Source organism: Pempheris klunzingeri, chromosome 22 (assembly GCF_042242105.1).
Source record: "Pempheris klunzingeri isolate RE-2024b chromosome 22, fPemKlu1.hap1, whole genome shotgun sequence".
NCBI classification, from domain to species: domain Eukaryota; kingdom Metazoa; phylum Chordata; class Actinopteri; order Acropomatiformes; family Pempheridae; genus Pempheris; species Pempheris klunzingeri.
In genome coordinates, this window is record NC_092033.1 from 9,643,314 (window position 1) to 9,666,754 (window position 23,441).

The 23,441-nt window shown below is 39.8% G+C and overlaps 3 protein-coding genes across 3 annotated transcripts; 2 read left to right on the forward strand and 1 right to left on the reverse strand.

The window, feature by feature from the left end:
• Positions 1-226: 226 nt before the first annotated feature.
• LOC139221593 (sodium- and chloride-dependent GABA transporter 2-like) lies at positions 227-14,066 on the reverse strand. The gene is made up of 16 exons (XM_070853507.1): positions 14,043-14,066; positions 13,504-13,683; positions 12,914-13,048; positions 12,256-12,396; positions 11,958-12,075; positions 11,064-11,123; positions 10,385-10,518; positions 9,431-9,561; positions 7,258-7,361; positions 7,039-7,163; positions 6,131-6,243; positions 5,904-6,041; positions 5,111-5,213; positions 2,115-2,215; positions 804-950; positions 227-663 (listed from the first exon to the last, which is right to left on the reverse strand). Exons 2-16 carry the CDS (start codon positions 13,670-13,672, stop codon positions 496-498), a joined length of 1,887 nt encoding a protein of 628 aa, XP_070709608.1. The 5' UTR covers positions 13,673-13,683; positions 14,043-14,066; the 3' UTR covers positions 227-495.
• Positions 14,067-14,816: 750 nt separating this feature from the next.
• LOC139221595 (protein mono-ADP-ribosyltransferase PARP11-like) lies at positions 14,817-19,802 on the forward strand. The gene is made up of 8 exons (XM_070853509.1): positions 14,817-15,100; positions 15,217-15,341; positions 16,193-16,313; positions 16,483-16,558; positions 16,900-16,972; positions 17,375-17,502; positions 17,895-18,046; positions 18,144-19,802. The coding sequence occupies exons 1-8, from the start codon at positions 15,058-15,060 to the stop codon at positions 18,458-18,460; spliced, it is 1,035 nt and encodes a 344-aa protein (XP_070709610.1). The 5' UTR covers positions 14,817-15,057; the 3' UTR covers positions 18,461-19,802.
• A 203-nt stretch (positions 19,803-20,005) lies between these two features.
• Positions 20,006-21,788, forward strand: LOC139221597 (protein mono-ADP-ribosyltransferase PARP11). Its single transcript, XM_070853510.1, has 7 exons — positions 20,006-20,150; positions 20,265-20,376; positions 20,455-20,524; positions 20,654-20,717; positions 20,906-21,039; positions 21,127-21,278; positions 21,379-21,788. Exons 1-7 carry the CDS (start codon positions 20,049-20,051, stop codon positions 21,675-21,677), a joined length of 933 nt encoding a protein of 310 aa, XP_070709611.1. The 5' UTR covers positions 20,006-20,048; the 3' UTR covers positions 21,678-21,788.
• Positions 21,789-23,441: the final 1,653 nt, after the last annotated feature.

The following is a 23,441-nucleotide window of genomic DNA, read 5'->3' on the forward strand; positions in this document are numbered from 1 at the left end:
ATTCTCTCAATTGTGCAGTGCACAAACATTTAATGTTCAAGACAGCACAGCAATCATGGCAGTATCAGATTGCCTCAAGTGATGTCACTTAAGTCAGTGTCAGTTGGGGCTAAAGGCTTCAATTTTGGAAATTATAGAAATCCGGAGACATCGAGTTATACAGAAGTGAGCATTCTGGATAATGTAGGCGGTTAAATCAGTGAAGTACTTTTTTATTGGCATTTACAGTATATACGATTACACATGTATATGAAAATGTACATTGTATTTGACTTTCGCATTAATATGCATTCATTAATAAAAAATAAGAAAAACAAATATACCAAAAACAGAAAACATAACAGGATTTCCCTGAAAACTCATGACATGTTAACGTTTATAAAATACTGCATGTGGTTAAAACGTTGTGTCTCAGTTGACACATATTTGTTTTCAATTCAATTAGACTATCAGCATCATAATTTGCTGTATGTCTATATGTGTTATCATTGACCATCAAACCCCACTGGATTCCCCCATCATCATCTTCTCGTTTCCTTCTGCCACACTGCTGTTCGGCTGCCTCTGTGCTTTGAGGATGACGTATTTACACAGAGTGAGAACTGGCTTGTGTGGTTTAGCCTGACGCAGATTACTGGACGGTGTAGTCATGTTCTTAGGATTCTGATTGTCAGAAGGGAAAGGCAATTAAATGTTGGGAAAACAGTCATGCATCCATCACAGCAGAACATTTAAATGCTTAGGAAAAAACAATATTGAATTATATTTGCAATAGACCGAACACAACTTTTGAATTCGCTTACCTTACACAGGGAGATTAAAATGAATGCTGGAATGCACAACAGTGGAAAGACGATAAGTAGACTGCCCATTGTGGCACCCCAGGCACCAGCTTCATAACCAGACACTGCAACACTTTGTGTTTGTGCCAGGTTATACACAAGTGTGAGCTAGGGGACAGGAAATGGTTGATTTAGATGGCTTAGCGGTATAACAAGTGTGGTAGTGGTGTGGTTTGGGGTGCAAGAACCATATAGAAAAATAGAATCAATAGAGAGAAACAAAATAAAAGCTGTCATACTGAAACCATATTGTCTGCTTTAAATCACACTTGAATCAAAATGTATGATTTAATAGATTTTGAACTAGATGATTAGGCACAATCAACTCTTTGGAACAACTCTAAGAAAACATTTAAATTTCTGCTCTGGTCAGACAGCACATTGTTAGAACCAGTTCTGAGGGAGAAAGACGTACAGTAGTTAGAAAGTATTAATGTAAAAGTAGTGCCTTGCTCCCTGAGACTGATATATTATCATATGTGACATCATTAGATTATCAATACTGACGCAGCAGTGTAAGAGCATACAGTCGATGTGTTGGAGCAGCATGTTACTCCTGTAGCTGCTGGAGGTGGAGCTGGTTTCAGCAGGTGTCCTGACTACTTACAGGAAAGACAAAGGTCGTTTTCCTTTTCCACTACAATAAAACTAAACAGTTTTAGTAATACTTACGGCCAATGAACATTGTGGGATGTTACTTTTTTATCAGAATAACAGACCAAAATGATATTTTCAACCATTTGTTTCTGCTGCAGCCATACCAAAAACGTAGCAAATCGTGACCCCAAAACCAAACCGTACATACCGAACCGTGAATTTTGTGTACAGTTACATCCCAACAAAAACACCAGTGTGCTCCTTTAATTGACTTACTGACTCCTATAAAGAATTCATATGCCCTGTCTACTTTCTAATCTTCTGCAGTGAAGTATGTTCTAAAACAGATGATTCCACATTTTCAGGTAAAGAATGCAGTCGCTCCTTTTCTTTCCCATAGGTGAGCACAAGCATAATTACTGATGTGGCGAAATGAAATATGTGAAACACTCAGCAAAGATGAAAGGCAAAGGGGAGGGAACAGGAAGAAGCAAAGATAAGGGGTGATGAAGAGCAGCAGAAGATCTGAGCTTAGAAGTAATATAAGGTAGGACATAATTAATATAAATGAAAACATGAGAGAAAATAGACATTAAAGCAGAGAGCCGGCGTGAAAAAAATAAGAGCCACAGAGTAGATGGATGAAGAGATGTGGCGCAGGTGTGCGTATCTCACTCCACAGATGAGCGGCGTGATGAACATCCAACAGTACTTCAGCACTGGGAAGGGTCTGTACCCAATCATGTCCTCAATGTTGTCATAGAAACGGTCCGCACCTGCAAAGTCATGGACAGGAAGCGTAGGTCAGTCAAATACAACAAAATGGTTTCTCAAACACATGGGGCCTTTGACTGAAACACAATGAGAGGGTGAAGCCTCGACTCTGTGGCATCCAGTGGTATCAATATACAGATTGTGTTTGGTAGTGATATGGTCAACCATTATTAAACCATACCAACAAAAAGCATGCATCCAGGGAAATTAAAAAATCTCAGTGAATTTCAGGTGGTTTATGTATTTCCATTTTATGCTAATTACTACTTCTACTTTCATATTTGACTGCATTTACTTAACAGTTATAGTTCATTTTCCGAATAAGATTTTACATATAAAATATGTGATCATTTCATAAATATGAAGCACTGTTATGGATTAAAGTACTCAACATAATACATAGTAATAAATTAAAGTAGTAATAGCTCTAGCTTGACCAACTTAATAAATATTAATTTATCAATTGTAATGATCCAGTCTGCATAATAAGTACATGTACTAATAATTTAACCAGATTTTATTGCAGAAAATATTAAATGTAAAATTTCAAATGCAGGACTTGTCGTCAGCAGTAATAGTAGTGAGTATTTCTTATAGTGTGCTGTAATGATTTGAATATGTGAATAAATAACAATGCTTTTATCAAAATGATGTTTAAAACTCTGCCGATACACGTAAAAGTTTGAAACTTTGTGGAACTTACATAAAAGCTCTTTAAAACTTGTACAATATACAAACCTATATTCAATGGATAATTCAGTCAATTCAATCTTAATAGCAGCTATGAATGTAGAAATACAGCATTTGTAACACAGTTTTAAACCTCATGTCTCCCCCTTCTGGCAGTAATTGCACAAATACTGGTGCCATATTCTTATAACATATGGTGATTTTATTTATTTATTAATGTGTTCATTTATTTATCATGCATTCGATTTTTACTGGAACATACTAAACTTTTCTTGGACACTTCTTGGGTTCTTCTCTATGTCCATACAGACATTTACCTGGCAGTGATAAGCTTAATCAGCATCGTGCAAACTCGTTTGGTAAGGACTTGAATGTGACAGACGTTCGTTTGTATGTAAAGGTTCCTTACGTATATGTAAAAGTCTGTTGTAAGTGTTGTGTGAATATGTCATGTAAACACACAATGGAGAGTAAGTGAACAATTAGTACAGAGGGAGGGAAGAGGAGGAACAACAGCCTCCATACCAACAAAAAGCATGTATCCGGGGAAATAAAACTCCAGTTTAATCTCAGTAAAATTCAGGTGGTTCAGATCAGGAGGAAAGGAAGACTGCAAACACCAGTCATTAAGTAAGGAGAAGTAGAGGAGGAGGAGCTGCTGAAGAGAGAAGGAGGGAAGAAGCACTGTAGAAAGAGGCAGAGACATTAAAAAACAGAGGGAAACGGATACGAAATTGGTTGAGTACAGGACCTGTCTGATGGAACAACATCCAAAGATTGATTTGTGCAAATGAACAACAGTAGACACATAAATTATACAGTAATCAACCCTGAAACTAACTACATCTACGCAGAGGAGGAAAGTGAGCAGCCTCATTTAAATTTGGAGTGCACAGGAGTTTCTCCACACATGCACTAACACAGACTCAGTCTGAAGAGGCAGAAAGGGCCACACCAGTGGCTAAGCAGCTCAAACTAGGGAGAGGAGGCAGCTGCAGAAAGATGTGTAGCTGGATCCTAACTCCATAGAGCAGGTAATGGAAATGCAGTTTTCCGAGTCACAGGTACTGAATATAAATATTATATACATGACAGGATATTTGTCAGAGAATATGTAAGTAATACACTTCTGCAAGGGACATATATCTTCAGTTTCATGAAAGAAAGGGTCAGTTTTGAGAAAGATGTAGATGTTCTGAGAGTTGAGAGATGAGATGTGCAGACTAATATGAGAACAGAGGAGCTCTCCACCCACATGGTGTAATTTAGCCCATAATACTGCTGATAATGAAGGTGTGGGAAGTGGGGAGAGCTTAGACAATCTATCCAAAATGATGGCACAGGAACACTGGGGTATGGCAAAACAAAAAGGAAGAGATGAGCTATTTAACAGGGAGTCTCTACTACAGAGAGAAGTATAAGAATAAGAGAGAAGAAGAATAAGAGTCTTCTGCCATGCTTGCAGCTCTGTGAGGTTTTAATGATTTTTGATCTTTCGCAGTTGTGGCACAGTGAATATACGGTGATGGCCGTGTCAGAGTAAAAAAATAAGAAGAAATAGTTCAGGATATGGGCTTGAACAATTCCTCAAAATAGCCGTTTTTACCTCAAATTACAGTCTTTGGTTTTGATAGTGAATTTGTGTATACTTTCAGTTATTACAGGGTTTTTTTTGTTAATGTTTAATCCATCATTAAATTCAGCATTTAAGTTTACTAAATACAAAGTACACTGTAGGCTGATGGAAATATTATTAGCTTTGCAGGAATTTGGTCATAAACCAAGTATTGGAGAAATTGAAATGACAGTACAGGAGCTAGTTTAATATGCAGAATAAAAATAGAATAACTGAGCATCTCAGACTTTTTATCAAAAGCTGGATTCTTACAGATAAGATTATACAGATACAGTAAGTTGAATATGCTAATCAAGTGCTGCTGCCTGGATCGCATTAACTTAAAAAATATAAGCTCCTTTTGGTAGCTATTGTGAATGTAGTGCACTACTGATGATGCTGATAATTGTGTACATAGCAAAGTTTGTACACTTAAAACAAAAAGGTATCAGACATTTATTTAGAGGAAACACATTTTTCAGAGACCTTTCAGAAGAAGCTTGTTACTAAATCACTTTTGTGGTGAGAAATAGTGCTTTATTAGTTCTCTGTTGCATGCAGTGCAGTGATAACGGCCGGTGGTGTGACTTACCGTAAACCCAGCCGATGACAATGTTCTCAAAACAGGCAATAATGAGGAGAGTGGTACCGCTGGGGCCGTAGGTGTCCATCAGCTGAAAGAGGAGTATCCCTCCCTAAAACATGAGCAGAGCAAAACATGCAGGAAAAATGTCACGATGTGCAGAAAGACAGTATCTGTCAGAAGGGAGGACAAGCTGTGTTTTTCTACCTGACTCTCTGGATTATATCCTTCCCTATTCTAAACATGAATTTCCTGTGACCAATAGTCAACCTTCCCATGTTAGACATACAATATCAAAAGGAGTAAAATGTGTTAATTAAGATCTACTTAATGAGGTTATGCTCACATTTCTGCAATAACACAGCAACATTAATGGATTTAGTTAGAGTCTACAGCCGTGCTAGCAGTTCTGTGAGACTGTGCATTGACTTTGAGCCAAATGCTAATGGATAACCATCACAATGCTAACATGTCGATATTTACCAGGTTCTGTTTACCATGTTCATCATCTTAGTTTAGCTTGCTAGCATGCTAATATTTTCTATTTAGCAGTAAACACAAAGTAAAGGTGCTGAAAGATTTTTGGCTATGAATAAAAGCATTAAACAAATTAAAATTTTGACTTGACCAAAGTTATTGCAATTCTGGCTGCGACGAACATAAATGTTAGAACTACATGTCACAACAGCCACAATAGATGCCCAGACATCTTATTTTATTTTATTTGTTCTATTTTCTGATTTTCTCCTGTTTCCTTGTAGCATTGTCCATCATACGTCCCTTTCCTCTTTCTGCTGCTTACCTCTGAGATGTATGGCAGCCCCAACAGAAAACAGATGACAGCGATGACCAGGACTAGTATCTCTCTGCCGCCCGGCCTCCTCAAGTAACGTGGGAACATGTCTGTGATGGCTGTGGCCAGGCTCTCCACACACACAAACTGTGAGGACAGAACTGAAACTGATTACTTCATGGGTAGATTCGATGAAACTCTGAAATACTCTGTATGATGCATTATCTACACAGCACCTGACTGTCCAGGCCCAGGAAGAGCAACATGAGGAAGAAGAGCACAGCCCAGAAGGATGAGCCAGGCAGCAATGACAAAGCCTTTGGATAGGCTATAAAGGCCAGACCAGGACCTGTGGAAAGCACATTAATGCATCTATGAACACAGGCTGCAATCTTCAAGACTGGGGATTTAAAGTCCTTTAACACTGCAGAGGCCAATATCTGTGGCTTTAATTATGATCCCTCAGATTTTTCTCATGACACTTTGAGGTGTCACAATCCCCAGGTTGGGAACCACCAGTTTAACACAACTATTAATAACGTTTTTTTGCATAGCACTTCACTTGCAAAGATGACTGTCCAAAACAGGATTAAAAAGAAAAGAAAACATACAAAAATATACTCAGAATATTAAAAACATGCCACAGACCACAAAAAAGAGACTTTCAAGTAAAAAATGGTTAGCTGTATGTGAACATAAAATGCCATCTTGTGGACATTGTTGGTTGTTGTCACACCTGTCAGAATGAAAGCATTAGAACTGCAGCAATTTGTTGATTAATTGTTTGGTCAATCGATATGAAAATTAATTGACAACTATTTCAATAATCAAACGTTTCATGTTTCTATCTTCTCAAATGTGAGGATAGAATGCTTTTCTTTGTTAATCATGATGATAAACTGATAAACTTTAGGCTTTGGATTATTGGTTGGAGAAAAGAAGACAATTAAAGATGGCAATGAGAAATAATAATGTGCATTTTTGACTCTTTTCTAGCATTTTATAGATTTTATAGTGATTAATGATAATTTGAAAAAGGTTGCAGCCCAACAAAGAAACACAAAAGAAATACAGCAGCTGTTTTCAATATCGATATTTACTGGAAGAAGCTGACAGTGAAAGCAGTCACATAAAGAATACTCACCAGAACTAACAACTTCCTCCAGAGGAACGTCAAGTTCGTGAGCCATGAACCCCAGCACTGAGAACACAGCAAAACCAGCAAAGATACTGGTGGCACTGTTCAGACAACATAGCGCCAAGCAATCCCTACAACATGCAAAGGACAAAAGCCGAGCACATGAATGGAAAACCGCACCAAAACTGTACAGAGGGCGACGTGTCTGTGTATAAGGACACTGACTTGTAGCAGTTGTTGTTGTATTTGTTGTAGCTTCCCAGAGCGGTAAGTACTCCCTGACACACGGCATAGGAGAAGAATACTTGAGTCCCCGCATCATTCCACACCTAGAAGAGGGTCAACACTTTTAAAACATTTGAGAGGGACCTTGAAAGTTGAGATTGTTAAAATAACACAAAGCATATGCTTTCCATCAATTTCTTTCCTTACAGAGTAATAAAAAAAACATTTCAAAATAATTAGCCATGCCTGTGCAATAACAAACAGCTTCGCTTTATGCCAGCGTCAATAACGATATAATATCTGTGACTGTGAGGTGGCATGTACATTATACAGGTATACAGAATTTTCACTCTCTTTTGTTTCTGTGACGCTACTTTCATGAGCTATGTGAGTGAGCGTGTGAGCGAACCACATCTGTGTATGTGTTTGTGTGAAGTCAGGTTTGTGGGTGTGGGCAAGTTTGTTTACAGGAATGTCTGTCTGCGGACCCTCGTTCTCACAGCATCTGGTTTGCATTAGAGGCACCAGAGGGCTGTGAGTCTTGTCCGCTAACATATAAAGTTGGAAAGGCTCCAAAGCAATATACAGGCCCCTGCTCTGGTCCCCATGGTGGGCCTGGCTTATTCCAGCTTTGGGTCAGAGATGGAGGCTTCAGAATGTCACAAAGGATCTACACATCTGATACTGGACAAAAAGGAACTGTTGGGTCATTAGAAACATGCGTTTTATCTTAAAGTCTTCTTCGCTTAGCACGCAGATTCACACACCCACTGACACATGGACAAAAGGAGGCGCAATGGCACATTAAACAGACCCCAGATGCAGGCCAAAGCTCCATTATGACTTCCTCTGTGATTCAAGAAAAAACAGACACTTGCATGCCAAAGCAAGACTTGAGGAACAGATCTGTTTTAAAGAGCATCTGGCACTGCATAACTCTGCTCTGACCCATAAGTGCTTTCACCTGCGTTCCATATTACTCCAAATAATATTCTCACACTTTTCCTGCTTGTTTCCTTTACATAGTAAGATTCACACAAAGGTTCGGAGCTGTATGAGTAGCTGACTTTTTTGAGTTTTTTTTGAGACATTTTGTCTTCTAACCCTAACATGAAAAAGTGGATTCCAGTCTAACGGGACTGGAAAAGAAACTGTGCGAAAAACAACTGCCAAAAGCAAATATCAAGGGGGCCACTTCCTGATCTTTCTGTAACATGAACCGATATGTCAAGATTTTTTTCATGTAGAATCACCACTCATAGGAATGTTCAGACAAACACATTCATACATGCATATCCACATGCCCACAGGAGGAAGAGGAAGTGACCCCCAGCCACAAAGACAAGTCCCGACGCTTATCCCTCTGGTGATCACATTTGAACCCTGGAGCTGAGAGTCAGGCTGTGAACTGTCAAGACGGAGAGAGAGAGAGAGTAGCACGGGGGGGAGGGGGGTGATGATCGAGAAAGACGTCTTTTCTTAAGTCGTTGTTGCTGGGTGAAGCAGATGCTGTCATTGTGCAGAGGCATGCCAAACAATCCACAATTCACCCACTGCTTTTTTTTCCCTGATTCCTACTCAGTGTAATTTAATTTATCATTACAACAGATAAGTTGTCGTAATACACTGCTGTAGTTTTTTAGGTAATAAAAGTAAAGTATTGATTTCGTTTTCAGCCTAAAACATGTTAGACTCAATCTTTATCAATCTTTATTTATAAAGACTGACTTTTCATAAGGTAAATGCAACCTTAAAATGTGAAACTCCACATGGAGAGCATTGCTTTTTACTCTTGTCTGATGATGTTACTGTATACTGGAGGGAAAAACTTTCCTTGACAAACTTCTCAACAAAAAAGGATCTTGGTTTGCTTTTCTTGTTAAGACTCTGTCTTGGGACCGGAAGCAAGAATTAAGGAAAAGGCGAGAAGAATAACAGGACACTGTATTTGCCTTGCTGGCAGATGGGGGATATGAGTACTGTGAAATAAGATGATGCAGTGGTTGGTTGTGAGGCCAATGCTCTAAGTTCTAATGGCAGAACACTGACTCGTTCTGCGTGCGTTACTTTAGAGCCATACGCAGATTTTCAGATAGCAGGAAAATGGCTGCACTGTGCATCGTGTTTGTAACAGTGTTCACAAGGACATGTGATTATGGACATGATTTCTTACACTTGGATCAGCGATCTTGCTGAAGTCAGGGTAGAGGTAATATCTCAGCCCCTCCGCGGCTCCTGGGAGAGTCACTCCTCGTATGAAGAGGATGAACAGCATCAGGTAGGGGAATGTAGCAGTGAAGTACACTACCTACAAACACAAAAATATATACAAACAGCTAGTTTAGGACTTCATGTGTACACAAAAACAGTCTTTACAATAAACCTGTATTGAGTTAATTTTTTAGTCAGTTGGGGGCAGAGAAAACGAGCACTGACATATTATGACCCTATAAAGTTGACATGGCTAATGTGTTAACAAGCAGTTGCCATTTTACACATCCTGCAGACACAGAGCAGCATTAGTATTCATTTGGAGCCATGTTTCTGGCCACCTGGCTACTTTAAGTCCAGTATTGACTCTCCTTTAAACTTTTTGGTCTCCACCAACCAAAACATTAAAGTTGAAAAATCAATTATCACTTATTGATTTCTTTTTATTCAATGTACACCAATCATATAGGATAGAAAGTAGATAGAAAGAAAGGGACGGGTACAATCTGCCTGTGGCTGATGACCACTAGATTGCTCACAAAAGGTTGATTCACAGCAGTTTTGGCTGGTGAGCCCTTAAAACGAAGCCATGTATATTTGCAACCCCTCGTCACAGGTTGCACTAGCCAAGGGTGTAAACACTTCAACCAGAGCATGATGTTGGATTCTTAGATTGTGTTATTTGAATGACTTCCAGATGTCCCAAGAGGAATTACACTCCAGTGTTTCACAAGAAAGAAGATTACAGAGAGTCTAAAAAACAGACAAAATTTCATGTTCCAAAATGGGGTTTTTTTCTTTCCTATCCAGCCAGTCATCCTTGGACCCTTTAGATTTACATTCTCCAAAACCCAGGTTGAAAACTACCACAAACTAATATCAGTGGCGGTACCGTATATGTGTGCTAAAACAGTACTCGCCTTTCCTGTGGATTTGATTCCCTTCCAGATGCAGAAGTAGCATATAACCCAGGCAAGCAAGAGACACAGAGCCAGGTCCCAGTGTACCACACCAATGGACATGTCTTCTGACATTCTTAACACACGTTGACTATGAGGAAAAGACCACACATGTAAACACACATATACATCTGCTGCCTTTGCAAATAATATGCAGAATAATGGACGTCCAGATGTGAAACATGGCCCATTACGAATGTGTCATGACTTAACAGCATAAGAAGAAGGCACTGAAAGCCAGATTTTCTTGTGTCCGTGTCCCAGAAAGTGGAAACAAATTCAAAAAAAATAAAAATAAGATAAAACAAGAGCCAAGCCTCTGCATCATGAATACAGATGTTTAAATCTGTGTTAGGTTATTTTGGACAGCTTCAGTTTATATCATACGGTTGCAGGTAAAAGAGCCCATATTGTTCTCATTAAGGAGCATAGTTGTATGTAGCTGGGTGATTTCACAATATCTGATCTTATACCTCAGAATTAGAAAAAAATGTTGTTGGTATCTTGGTTGTATTAAGATTTATTGCTGAGGAATGTTCCACCCAAAGACGAGCACACTGGGGAGGACGATATCACACTCAAAGCTTTTTTTTCCATGTTTAGGATGATAAGTGTGTGAGCGTGTGTGTTTCTTACAACCAGAACTCCTCTTCTGATGACCTGACCATCGGTAAAGGGTAAACTTCTGAGAAATATCTGGGAATATGAAAAAAATACAGACAGGTAAGTAAAGTGAGTTTAAATCGAATGATGATTTTAAACAATGCTTAGCCGTTGTTTTAGAGTTGGATATGCTGCTGACAGTCCAGGTCTTTTCAATGCAGTTTTAATTTTCTGAACAGCATTGCAGCATTCAATAATGTTATCAATAATGTTTAAAGGGAAGTTATTAATACTGTTTTTCTATAATTTCACTTTCAAACTAATAATGAAATAATACATTTATTTATCACTTACTGGCCGGCATACACTGATATATTTACTGACAAAAATGTAGTAAGATGACATTGGGCCTTTTATTGGTTTTACATTTTGGTTTATAGTTTATAGTGTGTTGATTAGTGAGTTTTAGAGGTGTTAATATGGGGATTATGTTACATTCAGACAAGTCAAGCAAACTGTTTCCCCCTTTCCAGTCTTTATGTTAAACTGAGTTAACCGGCTGCTGGCTATAGCTTCATGTTCGCTTCAATGTCTGGTTATTATTTCAATATGGCATTTTCCCACTATTAAACTAACTCCTGAGTCATTTTCACTTCACTTTTCACCCCCAAACTCTCCCAAGGCAGCAATTAATAGTATTTGCTTTTATCACAGGAGCAGATGTAAGATCCTCCTGCTCTGAACACATAAAAGCAGGGGTGTGTCCCGAAGTTGCTGCGTCTATGGAAGGCAAAACTGTAAACCCATAATTGCTGTCATTCTTTTAATGCATCACATCAAGATGATGAATGCCAGCTGTGCATTCAGTATCTGTTACAAAATGATATATTGTGATAGTTCAGCTGGTACAGCTTGATAATAACTTACACGTAACTGCTGTTCTCACCGTCGTCAGGGATAGTGATGTTGTTTAGGAATGACCAGCTGGAGTTATGTTGAAACAAATGGGGGCTGGCAAAGATGGTAAAGCGAGTGTGACATGATCCTAAGAGATTGAGGGAAGAGAGGTGAAGGTGAGTTGGCCGTTGCACACTTCACATTATGAAAATGGATGTGAAGAATTCCTCTAGAGCTCCCTCTAAGAAAGCCGTAAGTTCACTGCTAATCAAAAGCAGATGTGTTTACAACAACAAACCAGGGTGTTTTGTCATAAAGCACGCCTCACCGGTGTTCCACGGGTTTTCACATGTGGACCAGGGCAGCGTGCTTTTGAAAGAGTTAAACAGGTAGAAAAGAGTCCAGGCCAACACCACGATGTAGTAGATGTTCAGATAGATCACAATCACTTGGGAAGCAATCCCCACCCCTGCAGGACACAGAGGTTTTTCACACAATTAGTGAACATTTCTGGCTCCTGTCTTCTTCTGTGTTATGCAACAGTTACAGCTCGTCAATAACAGTTTGGATCCTTTTCTCCAGCAGTGAAACGTCAAACATATGTTCCTCATATTCCACTTCCACTTGCCGTTTCTTTAAAAGTATTTCCTGTCCTTGTTTTAGAGCAACTTTGCCTCTTTGAAATTAAGATAATGGGAATAACAAGGTTGGCAGTGACTTCACAAGGCGGTTATTAATGAGAGCTGACCACTCTTGAACTGTAGTGGAGAGGTAGTAAAAAAAAAAGTGCCGACAAATTTAAAATCTAGCTTTAAAAAGGTTCTTCAGAAAATATCTCTTCGTGTCTACATTCTTAAAAACATCTGGAAAGAATCATTAACACTAATTAAATTACCAAATAGCTCTACTTTTCCCAGTATCGATGAAGAAAGAACAATGAAAAACATGCATTTTTTTTCAAAAATCTGTCTGAGCCTTGATTTTACCCTCAAACATGGGACATATCTTCCTCCAGGCAGTCACCCCGCCCTCGCTGGTGTACTGGCCCAATGCTGTCTCCAGGAAGAACACAGGGATGCCACAGAAGAAGAGGAACACAAAGTAAGGGATGAAGAAGACACCTGCAAATATAGATACCCACAAAGGAGAATTACATGAATGTGACGTATGGCAGGAGCTCTGCAGATATGGTAACAAAGGAGCACAAGACACAAATCCCCCGCATGTCAAGTGTGTGTATGATGTATGTATGTATATTATTCAACTAGGTAATTGGTATGATTTGTAATGAGTGAAATGTGAGATTACATGATTTGCCATGTTACTTGAAAGAAATCTAAAAGGTACCTGCCTAAAAGAAAAAAAATCATGAATAGCGACAAAAGAACCAAAACAAAACAATAGTTTTCTTTGGGGGATTGTGGTCTCTGTACATTTGGAGTCTGTGCAGAAAGCTAATATGGGATATTAATGAAATGATTTCAGACTATAATAATAACAGAGGACACCCCTCACCCTCTATATTCTATAATTTAGCCAGCAATAATCTCCCATATATCCAAACCCAGTCCCTCACCTCCTCCGTTCTTGTAGCACAGATAAGGGAAACGCCAAACATTTCCAAGGCCAATGATTTCTCCAGCCATGGAGAATATGAACTCCATCTTATTGGCCCATTTCTCCCTGGGCTGGACCCCCTCCTCATGCATCTCTCTCCCGGGGTCTCTGGCTGTATGTTCAGTCATGGTCTCTCCTTCTGCAGCACGCACACACAGTGCATTGTGAAATGCAGATTATGTCTGTTCCCTCCAGCTCACCTCCATATATGCAAACATAGAAGACTTTACCATTGAATTGTTAGTTCTCATTGAGTGTAATAGCTCATGCTGCAGTATATTTAGGGCTTCTCCTCTCGTTAAGTCAGTACCAACTGAAAGAGCCTCTGACAAAACAATCAAATGCCCAAAAGCAATTAACAAGCAAGTGACTTCAGTGATGAAATGATCTAATAACTTGTGCTGAGGACTGCAAAAGCCTGAGCATAAAACTCAAAAGCATAATAAGGCAATTAAATATTTTAGCCTCTTCAAAGAGATCTGAATGCATGTAACTCACCCACGAGCTTGCACTGTGCGACGATAAAATTCCTTGACTGACTGAGCGAAGTTTGAAGAAAAGCTTTATTCTAAAGAGGGGTGTGTCTTGAGGGATTCCAAACACTGACTGTCCGATGCAATGTAGGCTGTTCTCATGCAAAGTTTGGTGGAAGGAATATTCAGATATTGGAGCAAAAATTATGTTGATGTTTCCTCATCAAAGCAGCCCAAAGTTAAAATTCAGAACTATTGTGAGCGCACGTCTTTTCAGCTAGCGGCATGTTATTGGATTATAATTAAAACATCATGCATCCATGTCTGTTTAGGTCTCTAATGCATAGCATTCCTGTACTTATTGTAAAATTAAGCAATGAAGTACAATATTCCTCACCGAAAAGTAGTGGACTGCATATAAAGTGATACCCAAGTATACAGCAGTATTGATCACACATTTCCTCTATTGTGTTTTGTTTTGAGTTTTCAAATTGATCCCTATTTTGTGTGAGTTGCAAATTGGAACATGTTAAACCACCATTTCTATTACTTAAGTTCATTGCGCAATGTCCTATTTATTATATGGGCAACCTCTAATGCAATCTAAACAATCTAAACACACATCTTATTTAAATTATTTAGATTATTTTATCGACGCGCGTGTGGTCACGTGGGTTTACCTGGCAGGACAAACTTAGGGCAACAGCGCTGCGGAGACGGAGGGAGGAGTTACATCATATTGACGTACTGACGTTTCGTGCGTGACGAACCAGGAAATAAAAGTAAACAACGCATAGGAAGACGAAGATGTTATGTAGCGTCAGTCATCCATTCTCATTACGAGTCTGTGGTGTTTGTGGCGATTTACTCATAATGCATGAAGGAGTTATATCCCGATAAGGACAGGGAGCCAGTTAGAGGCAGGCTGAAAGCCGGTGAGACACCCGTAGAGATGAGAGGAGTCGGGTGCGGCAGCCGCTAATGATAGCTAGCTCGATATGGCAGTTTCCTGTATTATTTGAATTTGTTTACAGGATGAAATGCCCTCACGACCATGGCTTAAAAACATCTCCTTGACGTTAGGTTTGTTACACGAATACATCATCACCTTGCCCCACCACACCTCCCCACCATACTTTCTCTCATCCCAGTTGTTGTTTGCCTAAGTGTGCTGGCGTGTTTTCACTTATTAATTTCAGATTTAGCTATGTTAGCCATCAGATCGTCGGAGGAGGAGTCCACTGAGATGGAGGAGATGGACACCTCAGAGCCCAACTGGTGTTGGTTCTACTTGGCTGAGTGTGGAGTGTGGCACATGTTTGAGGTAGTTCACAGGACAACTTTACACATCACAATACACTTTTCCAGCAGTCCGTAAACTGAGTGCTGCAGCTTTTGATGCTCTTCCTACTTGATTGAAGTCCATTTAATCAATAAAATCCCTGGGTGTATTCCTTGGCTGGCACGAAAAATGGCGCCCACTGACGAAAGATTATAAAACACCACTTTAAGTCCCATTTCACCGTTAATTCCCACTCACCCATTCCCTCTGCTTGTAGGTTAAACATCTGTAGAGCTGCAATGACTTAGCAGCACTAATTGTTTAATTTTCGATACTAAATCCTAAATATTTGATGGTTCCAGGCTGCCAAATGTGAGAAATCACTGCTTTTCATTTACCCTTTCTCCTCTTACTTCATTGTAAATGTAATGTTTAATTGTGGACTGTTGGTCGGACGTAGCAAAACATTTAATGAAGTCACCATGTGCTCTAGGATATTTTGATGGGCCTTTTTTTTTTTTTTTATTGTCTCATATTCAATAATTCATCAAGAAAATATTGTCAGTTTAATGGATAATGAATAAATCTGCAGATTAAATTCTCTGTCGTCTGTCTTTGAAATGTTTATCAGTGGTGAAAAATGTTTTCCTGCATAATGTGACATCTTCAAATTACTTATTTAGTCTGATATTAAATTTACAATCGCATAAGACAAAAATGCAGCGCTGGAACTAACAAATGTTTGACTTTTTTTTGCTTGAAAAATGACTTAAAAGATTAATGGCTTATTTCAATCGTTGCACTTTTTTTCTTGTTGATTGACTAATTGATTAATCGATTAATTATTTCTGCTCTCCATTAAACTTCTTTATCTTTCTTAATTTCCCTGTCAGATTGACCCCAGTGCAGCCTGCTCTGTGACTAGTGCTCAGATTGAGCAGTGCTACAACAGAAACCAGCGAGGCGTCATGGAGTTCTACACAGCGAAGTACACCTACAGACTGGACTTCTCAGGTAAAGAAACACTAACAGGTACTTCAGACAATATTAAGCCCTCAGAGTTATGAAAGAAACTTAGTCACAAATTCTGATAAAGACTTTCCGTCAAAGGTAATCCTCTTTCAGAAATAATCCATGAGTATGAGTTCTTGCGGCTTCTAATCATCATTAAATTCTTCACCAGTTATGCGACAGATAAATGTAACAACAGGAAAGCAGCGGCCAATCAAACGCTCCCTCCACTCTGCGACTGGCTTCAGGTAAGATTTGGTGACATCCAGAGAACTTTTTTTTTTTTTTATTTGACTTCAATTGACCCGTTTGAGAAGGTGTTGGAGGGAGCAGGGTGAGGTTGTGAGTGAGGAGTTCAGCTTTAGGAAACCTTGATGGAGACCCGAAATTCCTGAATTTTTGGTCTCTCTATAAACGCAAGAAGCAAGAGAAGAGAGGATTTCTGCGTCAGGCTCAGACACCTTAGATGAGGGTTTTTTTTTTCTTTATTCCATGTTCTTCCTGAATGACATTGTTGTATTGATATCATGCAAACGCACTCAGCCTTATACCATTGTTTCCCTTCTTTCTCCTTCACTTACTCTGTCAGGTTTATTTGTGATAATCTTGCCTTGCCTGTTCCGTGTCACTGGGAGAGAATCAATACAGACGAGCCCTATCAGGTGAGTAAAATTTTCCACTTCATTTGATATGCGCCCACACATAATGCTGATGGTGGGCAGGGTTAGCATTTTGGCCCAGAAGAGTCAGATTTTTTCTCTTGGTCCTCGCTGACTCGATGGTGTCATATAGATCCTGCACATGTTTTAGCAGCACATTTGTCAGCTTGCCACTTGCGTCTCACCCTGAACATGCTGTAGAGAGGAGATTTGGGAACGGTGCAGGCTGTTGGAGTAACACTAAATTAATCCAGTCAGTAGAATGGGTTAAAGAAGTTTATGTACTGGGAAGGAAAATAGTAAATAAATAATGGCACTCAAAGACTTTATAGTTTACACACATTTATATACCATCATAACATCAATACCTAACCAGCACTGGCATATTTGGTTGTGTTTTTGCAGCTCATCCAGCTTGGAAGAGACACCTACGAGTTTAAAGAAGTCGCCAGACTGTATGAAAGAACGATGGATCATCCAATCAAATCCATCCAGAGGATTCAGAACCTGGACTTATGGGAATTCTTCTGCAGGTAGACAGCTGTTGTGTTGTTGTGAGTGGACGGCACAATGTCCGAAGTGCTCTTTTGGTATTTGTAGCATTATTATTCTTTTATGTAGTGCATACATAAATGCACAGTGAGACAGACGGTCTGTGAGTCTGTGAGAATATAATGGAACTTTTCCCAGCTCCTACTACAGACGAAGCTTTTCCTCGATTAAAGTAAATCAACAGAATGAAACCCATCTGAGAGCGTTCTCATTTTTACTGAAACATTTAATTGATTTTGATGCATCATCTGAAAGTCATACTGTAGTTTTGAGCATGTCCCTATAGCCCTTTGTGTTTTTTGAAAACACACTTTGTAACAAAGTGATGATCAGTACTCAGTGTTGTGTTGTCATTCCTTGGTTCCCCCCTAAGGAAGAAAACACAGTTGCGGAAAGTCAAGCGCACATTGGATATTGAGGAGCGAATGCTGTTTCACGGCACGGGACACAGCAACATACAAGCTATATGTACATTTAACTTTGACTGGCGGCTGACAGGAAGCCATGGCGATGTCTATGGCAAAGGTACATCCTTCCGCGTTCTGACGTAACATCATGAAACAACACGCTGCGCCTGTTTTTTCTCAGGTTTTAACATTTTATTCAATTTTCCTTCCTGCAGGGAGCTACTTTGCCCGGGATGCCAAATACTCCAGTAAATTCTGTCACACCACGGGGAAGCACAACACCACCCTGCAGAGACACGGACTTGCCCCGCCAATATTTGCTAGTGAGCCGCCCTACAAGACCATGTTCCTGGCCAGAGTGCTTGTTGGAGAGTACACGGTCGGGCATCCCATGTACTGCAGACCACCCTCTAAGGATGCCAGCTTCACCAACTTTTATGACAGTTGTGTGGATGATATGGCCAATCCAAAAATTTATGTAATTTTTGACAGCAATCAGATTTACCCAGAGTATCTGATTGAGTTCTACTGAGGCCTAGCAAGAAAATATGTACTTTTACTATAGAGGTTGGATCTAAAACACAGAACTACTTTGGATATAGGATAAGACTTTGGAATGAAATGGAACAAGAAGCAGCTGAACGGATATTTGTTTTTTCTTTCAGTCAGATCCAGTGCCTAACTGGAGCATGAGTCATCTAAAGTGCCTTTGGGGAAACTGGTAAATCAAGAAGACAGTAAAGGCTTTGTGTACAGCTTGGATACTGCACAGTCTATTCTAAGACGGGCCCTTGTGGTTGGAATGTTTCTGGGATGTAAAATAAGATGAAAATACTTACTAAAGATCAGTCTTTGTGGCAATTTTGTATCAACTGCTGAATCTGTGCTTGCTTGTTCAATATACGTGCACAATTGTTAAAAATAACTGTGGCACTCGCAGCCTGTAGGTTATAGGCGATCACCTGCCATCGGCCACAGCTCTTCCTTCACTTCCACTGTGCCACGCATGAGCTTATATACAAGTCATGTTGACATTATTCCAAATGACGAAACCAAAAGCCACAACCTGGTCCTGCTCACTCATTCAGCACCGTGATCCCTCAGTCAGTGGCATCAACATCTGTGTATACCTAGTACACTGTAATATGTAGGCATGGATTTTTTTGTGTGTGTTTTTATTCCAAAAAAAACGCTTCTACCTCTATATTTTTTTAGTCATACATCGGTGCACTTTCCCCCCTTTCCATGAAAGGTTTTGTAATTGTGTCACAATGACATAAAGTTGTGATGTCGTGTTCACTTGTGGTCCTCGAGCAATATGTTCCTGTGTATCTTTTCTGACCATTCACATCAATCCTTAAAAGACGAAGGTTGGATTTTGTATGCGTTTGCAGCAAAGTTCGTTCCAACCCAGAAGAAGATCAGTTTCAGCTTCACATCTGACTTAAAGTCGTGCGAGTGCGTTGTCGCCGCCTGCTAACACTTGTCCTTAAAGGAATAAGCAGGTTACTTTTGCACCTCGTGTAAATTAATCAAAAAAAATGAATGTAGCCAGCACATGTATAGCACTGTAATGAAAATTAACCACACAATGTAATATTGCTTTGCTGTGTGTGTTTGTTGAATTCACTGTATGATTGTGTTTTGTGTGTGTGTGTGTGTGTGTATGTGTGTTTTTGGAGAATAACACAAGGATTCAGAGTTGCCACAAGGTGGTGTAACAGAACAAGAATGGATCTTACACTGGCTCATGGTAAATGCTGACAACTGTCTTCAGTTGTAACACTACAGCTGTGTGTTAGTGTAAGGGTGTATGACGCTATGTGTGTGTCTGTAATTTGCACATGTTACAACTAATAAACTTTCTAATGTAAGCGTGTCAGATGATCTCTTTTATGATCTCTTGTGTGTTGGTAACATCAGCACACAACATCTTCCACTTGTGTGTAAGTGAGGAAAGCCGGCCTACCTCAGAGGCGTGGCTATGAGTGACAAGTGACATGCATATGAGTCAGGAAGACTAATGTAAACCTTGAGCAGGTGAGAGAGAGAGAAGAGCCTGTTTTAAAACTTAAAGCTTTATTTTTGTGATCTCTGTGGAATATCCGCCTGTCAGGACAATGTGGGGTGTTGAACACTCCACAGTGGAATCGATGGACACCTCAGACTTCCCATGGTGTTGGTATTACCTGGCAGACTGTGGAAGGTGGCACAGGTTTGAGGTAACCTGTTTTGAACATTTCTTCACATCACAGTCATGTTTTTACCTTACAAAAATGCATGTATACAGAGCAGAATGAGATATAGCCAACCACCTTTTACCTTCTGTCCTGCAGGATGACCCTGATATCCCCCTGAGGAGCGTGGATATTGAAAGTTATCTAAGAAACTCAAAAGAAGTTTTAAATATATTTTCATCCAATTGTCGCAGCCAGATTGATTTCTCAGGTACCTGATTACATTTTCTTGACCACATCAAGTCCTCATTTACCTGTAAGGAGCTTTGACTTCTCTGTTCTTCTACAGCAATGTTACAGACTAACCTCAACACGGGAAGACAAAGAAGGATCCAGCGGGGCTATAACACTGAGAGAAGGTGAAATGATGTTAATATGTCAAAATGATTTACACCCAAAAGTAGTGAGCTGTGAGTAAGTCAGCCTTCAGTTCGCTTTCTCGCAAAATGAAAGTGAAACTCAGTGTTGACTAACTTTTCCTCCCACAGCTGTTCCTGCTTCAGTGCTTCTCCTGTCTTCTGGGAAAACGTCGACCCCACTCATCCATATCAGGTGACAGTGACAGTGACAGAAATGTATTGAAAACTGTTCAGTAAAGCAAATCATGGCCAAGAACTCATAAAGCTCTGTCTGCATATTTCATGTGAGTTTTCAGTTAGTGAGGTTCAAAGAAACGGTTATGCATGCAAATGTTACTTTAATGTTCATATAAAAATGTGTATTTCTGCTGTATTTTACAGTTAATCCCTCTGAGCGAGCTCACCCCTGAGTATCAGACTGTGGCAACTTACGTGAAGAAGGATGGGCTGTTGGACAGACCCATTGTATCGATCAGCAGGATACAGAATCTGGACCTATGGGAGATATATTGCAGGTAGGAAGGTCTTTTGTTCTGCTGTTCCCTCTATCATTCCCCTTCTTTGTAATAACAAAAAATGTACTTTCTTTATTTGTGCCCAAGGAAAAAGACACAGTTAATGAGAATTCAAGGTGTCAAAGACGTTCAAGAAAGAAGACTCTTTCATGGGACTGAAGACAAAAATGTCGACAACATTTGCAAGTACAACTTTGACTTAGGGTTGGTTGGACAACATGGCCACTTATTTGGCAAAGGTAAGTTATATGATACAACACACAGTTTGAATTGTTTTAATGTAGATCTGACTGTTAAGAGTTACCCCAGCTTATCTGAGCTTCTTTTGTTTTTATTTAGGAATATATTTTGCCAAGCATGCGTCCTATGCAGACAAATACAGCAGGGGCAGCAAGGATCCATTGCAGCTGTACGGTGGGGAGAGAAGAGGTGGACAAGGTGAATACACTAAAATAATATTTTTGGCTCGGGTGATGATCGGGAAATCCAATGTTGGACAAACATATTATCAAAAACCCGATCATGGAAGTTCTGACAATTCTCATGACAGCTGTGTGAATGATATCGATAACCCCACTATTTTTGTTATTTTTGATCGAAATCAAATCTATCCAGAGTATTTGATTCAGTACAGCTGAGGTCAAGAGAGGATATTGAACATCTGGGTGAAAATCTCATAACTCTGGCTTTGAGGATGATTTGAAGATGAAACTATATTTTTATAAAAATGAATCATTTGAGGTTTTTGACCAAATTACAGAGATTTCAAACCGTTTCATGAATAAATAAATGTCCTGGCAGAACCAAACTCTACGTGTGTTTCTTCCTGTTGCAACCTTTCATCATGTTTATTATTACTGGGGACAATATATATGACATATATATGGTATTTAAGAAGTGAAACGTGCATATTACAGTCCTGACTGTTAAATTTGTGCTGACTTCATTAACCTCCAAACTACAACACGTTCAACAGGAAGGAGGAAATCAAAAATTGCACTGCTCTCTGTTGGTGTCAGGTTTCAATCAGTGACGTCTAACCTGGCACTGATGTCACTATCTGTGGTGTGTGCTTTATACTCCAAGTATTGGTGGAGTTTTGCCTCCATTCCTGCCACCCAGCAACATCAATCAAACAATGCTAAATATAGAATTAAATGTATTAGTGTTTTTCATCCACTATATATGACTACATGCTTATTGTGTTACTATAGGCCTGATTTGATGAAGGGGTTTAGTCAGCTCCATCATCTAGACTGAAAGGTCTTTAATTCCGTATTATAGTGCCTGATCACATGGAGAAGAAAGAAATGGAGCCAAGTGTACTGAAGGAAAACTGTCACCAGAGGTCACTGTTAACACGTGCAACATTTTGGAAAGAATGGTTGAACTCTTGGCACAGGTCAGCGCTGGCTGGTCCGCATTATGTTCAGTGGTTTATTATTGCACATTTTTGCCATTATTTCTGCAATAAACTCCCTCGGAATGAGTCAGTAGCTCATCATTATATATTTTCAAAAAGCCAGCAGTCCTTCTCCCATAATCATCGTTATTAGTTACTCAAGGCCACAGTCAGTGGTTATATTCGGCAGCGGAAAGTGACTAAGGATGTGCACTCACTTACTCCAGTATGGAGTCCAAAACAGGCAAACTAATCCAACAAGGAGTAGGCAGAAATAAAAAATCCAAATAACTGGGCAGATAGGTGCAGGTGGCAGGGTTCTATGAAACAGGTAACAAGGTACAGACAGATAACAGATGCCAAACCGCAAGAGGCATGAGGCACATGGTAACTTTGATGATCTGACAAGAAATGAATGGAACTGGGCCGGTATAAGACCCGAGAGGCTGATGAGGGAATAAGATATGGGTGGGGAGGTGGGCGGGGAAAACCAAGCAACTGCAGAGCAGATAGGGAAAGTGGGAACAGGTGTGCAGACGGGTGGGGCAGTCAGGTGATGGGGAAAGGCGGGAAAGCCCGAGGACGTGGTTATTCATGGAAAAAAAAAAAAAGGCAATGAGGAGGCCTGGAGTGTGGCTGGATAGGAGGGACTTAGAGACAGACTGTGACATCAGCTTTGGACCGAATAACTAAACTGATCTCTCACCTTGCTATAACTAAAATAAATAAATGAAGAGATGTTTGTCTGAATGCCCGACTGTTCATTTGAACCATATCTAATGCCCCTGAACCTCAGTTTACAGAATCACAATGACCACTAGCAATGTGCTTCCACTGCTCCCACGTGCTTACCTTGCAGGCATAATATCAAGTGGTGGAAGGAAATCCTTCATATTTTGTGGGCCTGCCTAACTTCCTTCCCTATTGTTTAGTTTTAGTGGTTTACTTTAACATGTAGGCTCAGGTGTTGCTCCCGCTGTCAGAAGTCTTGTGTGCCAGA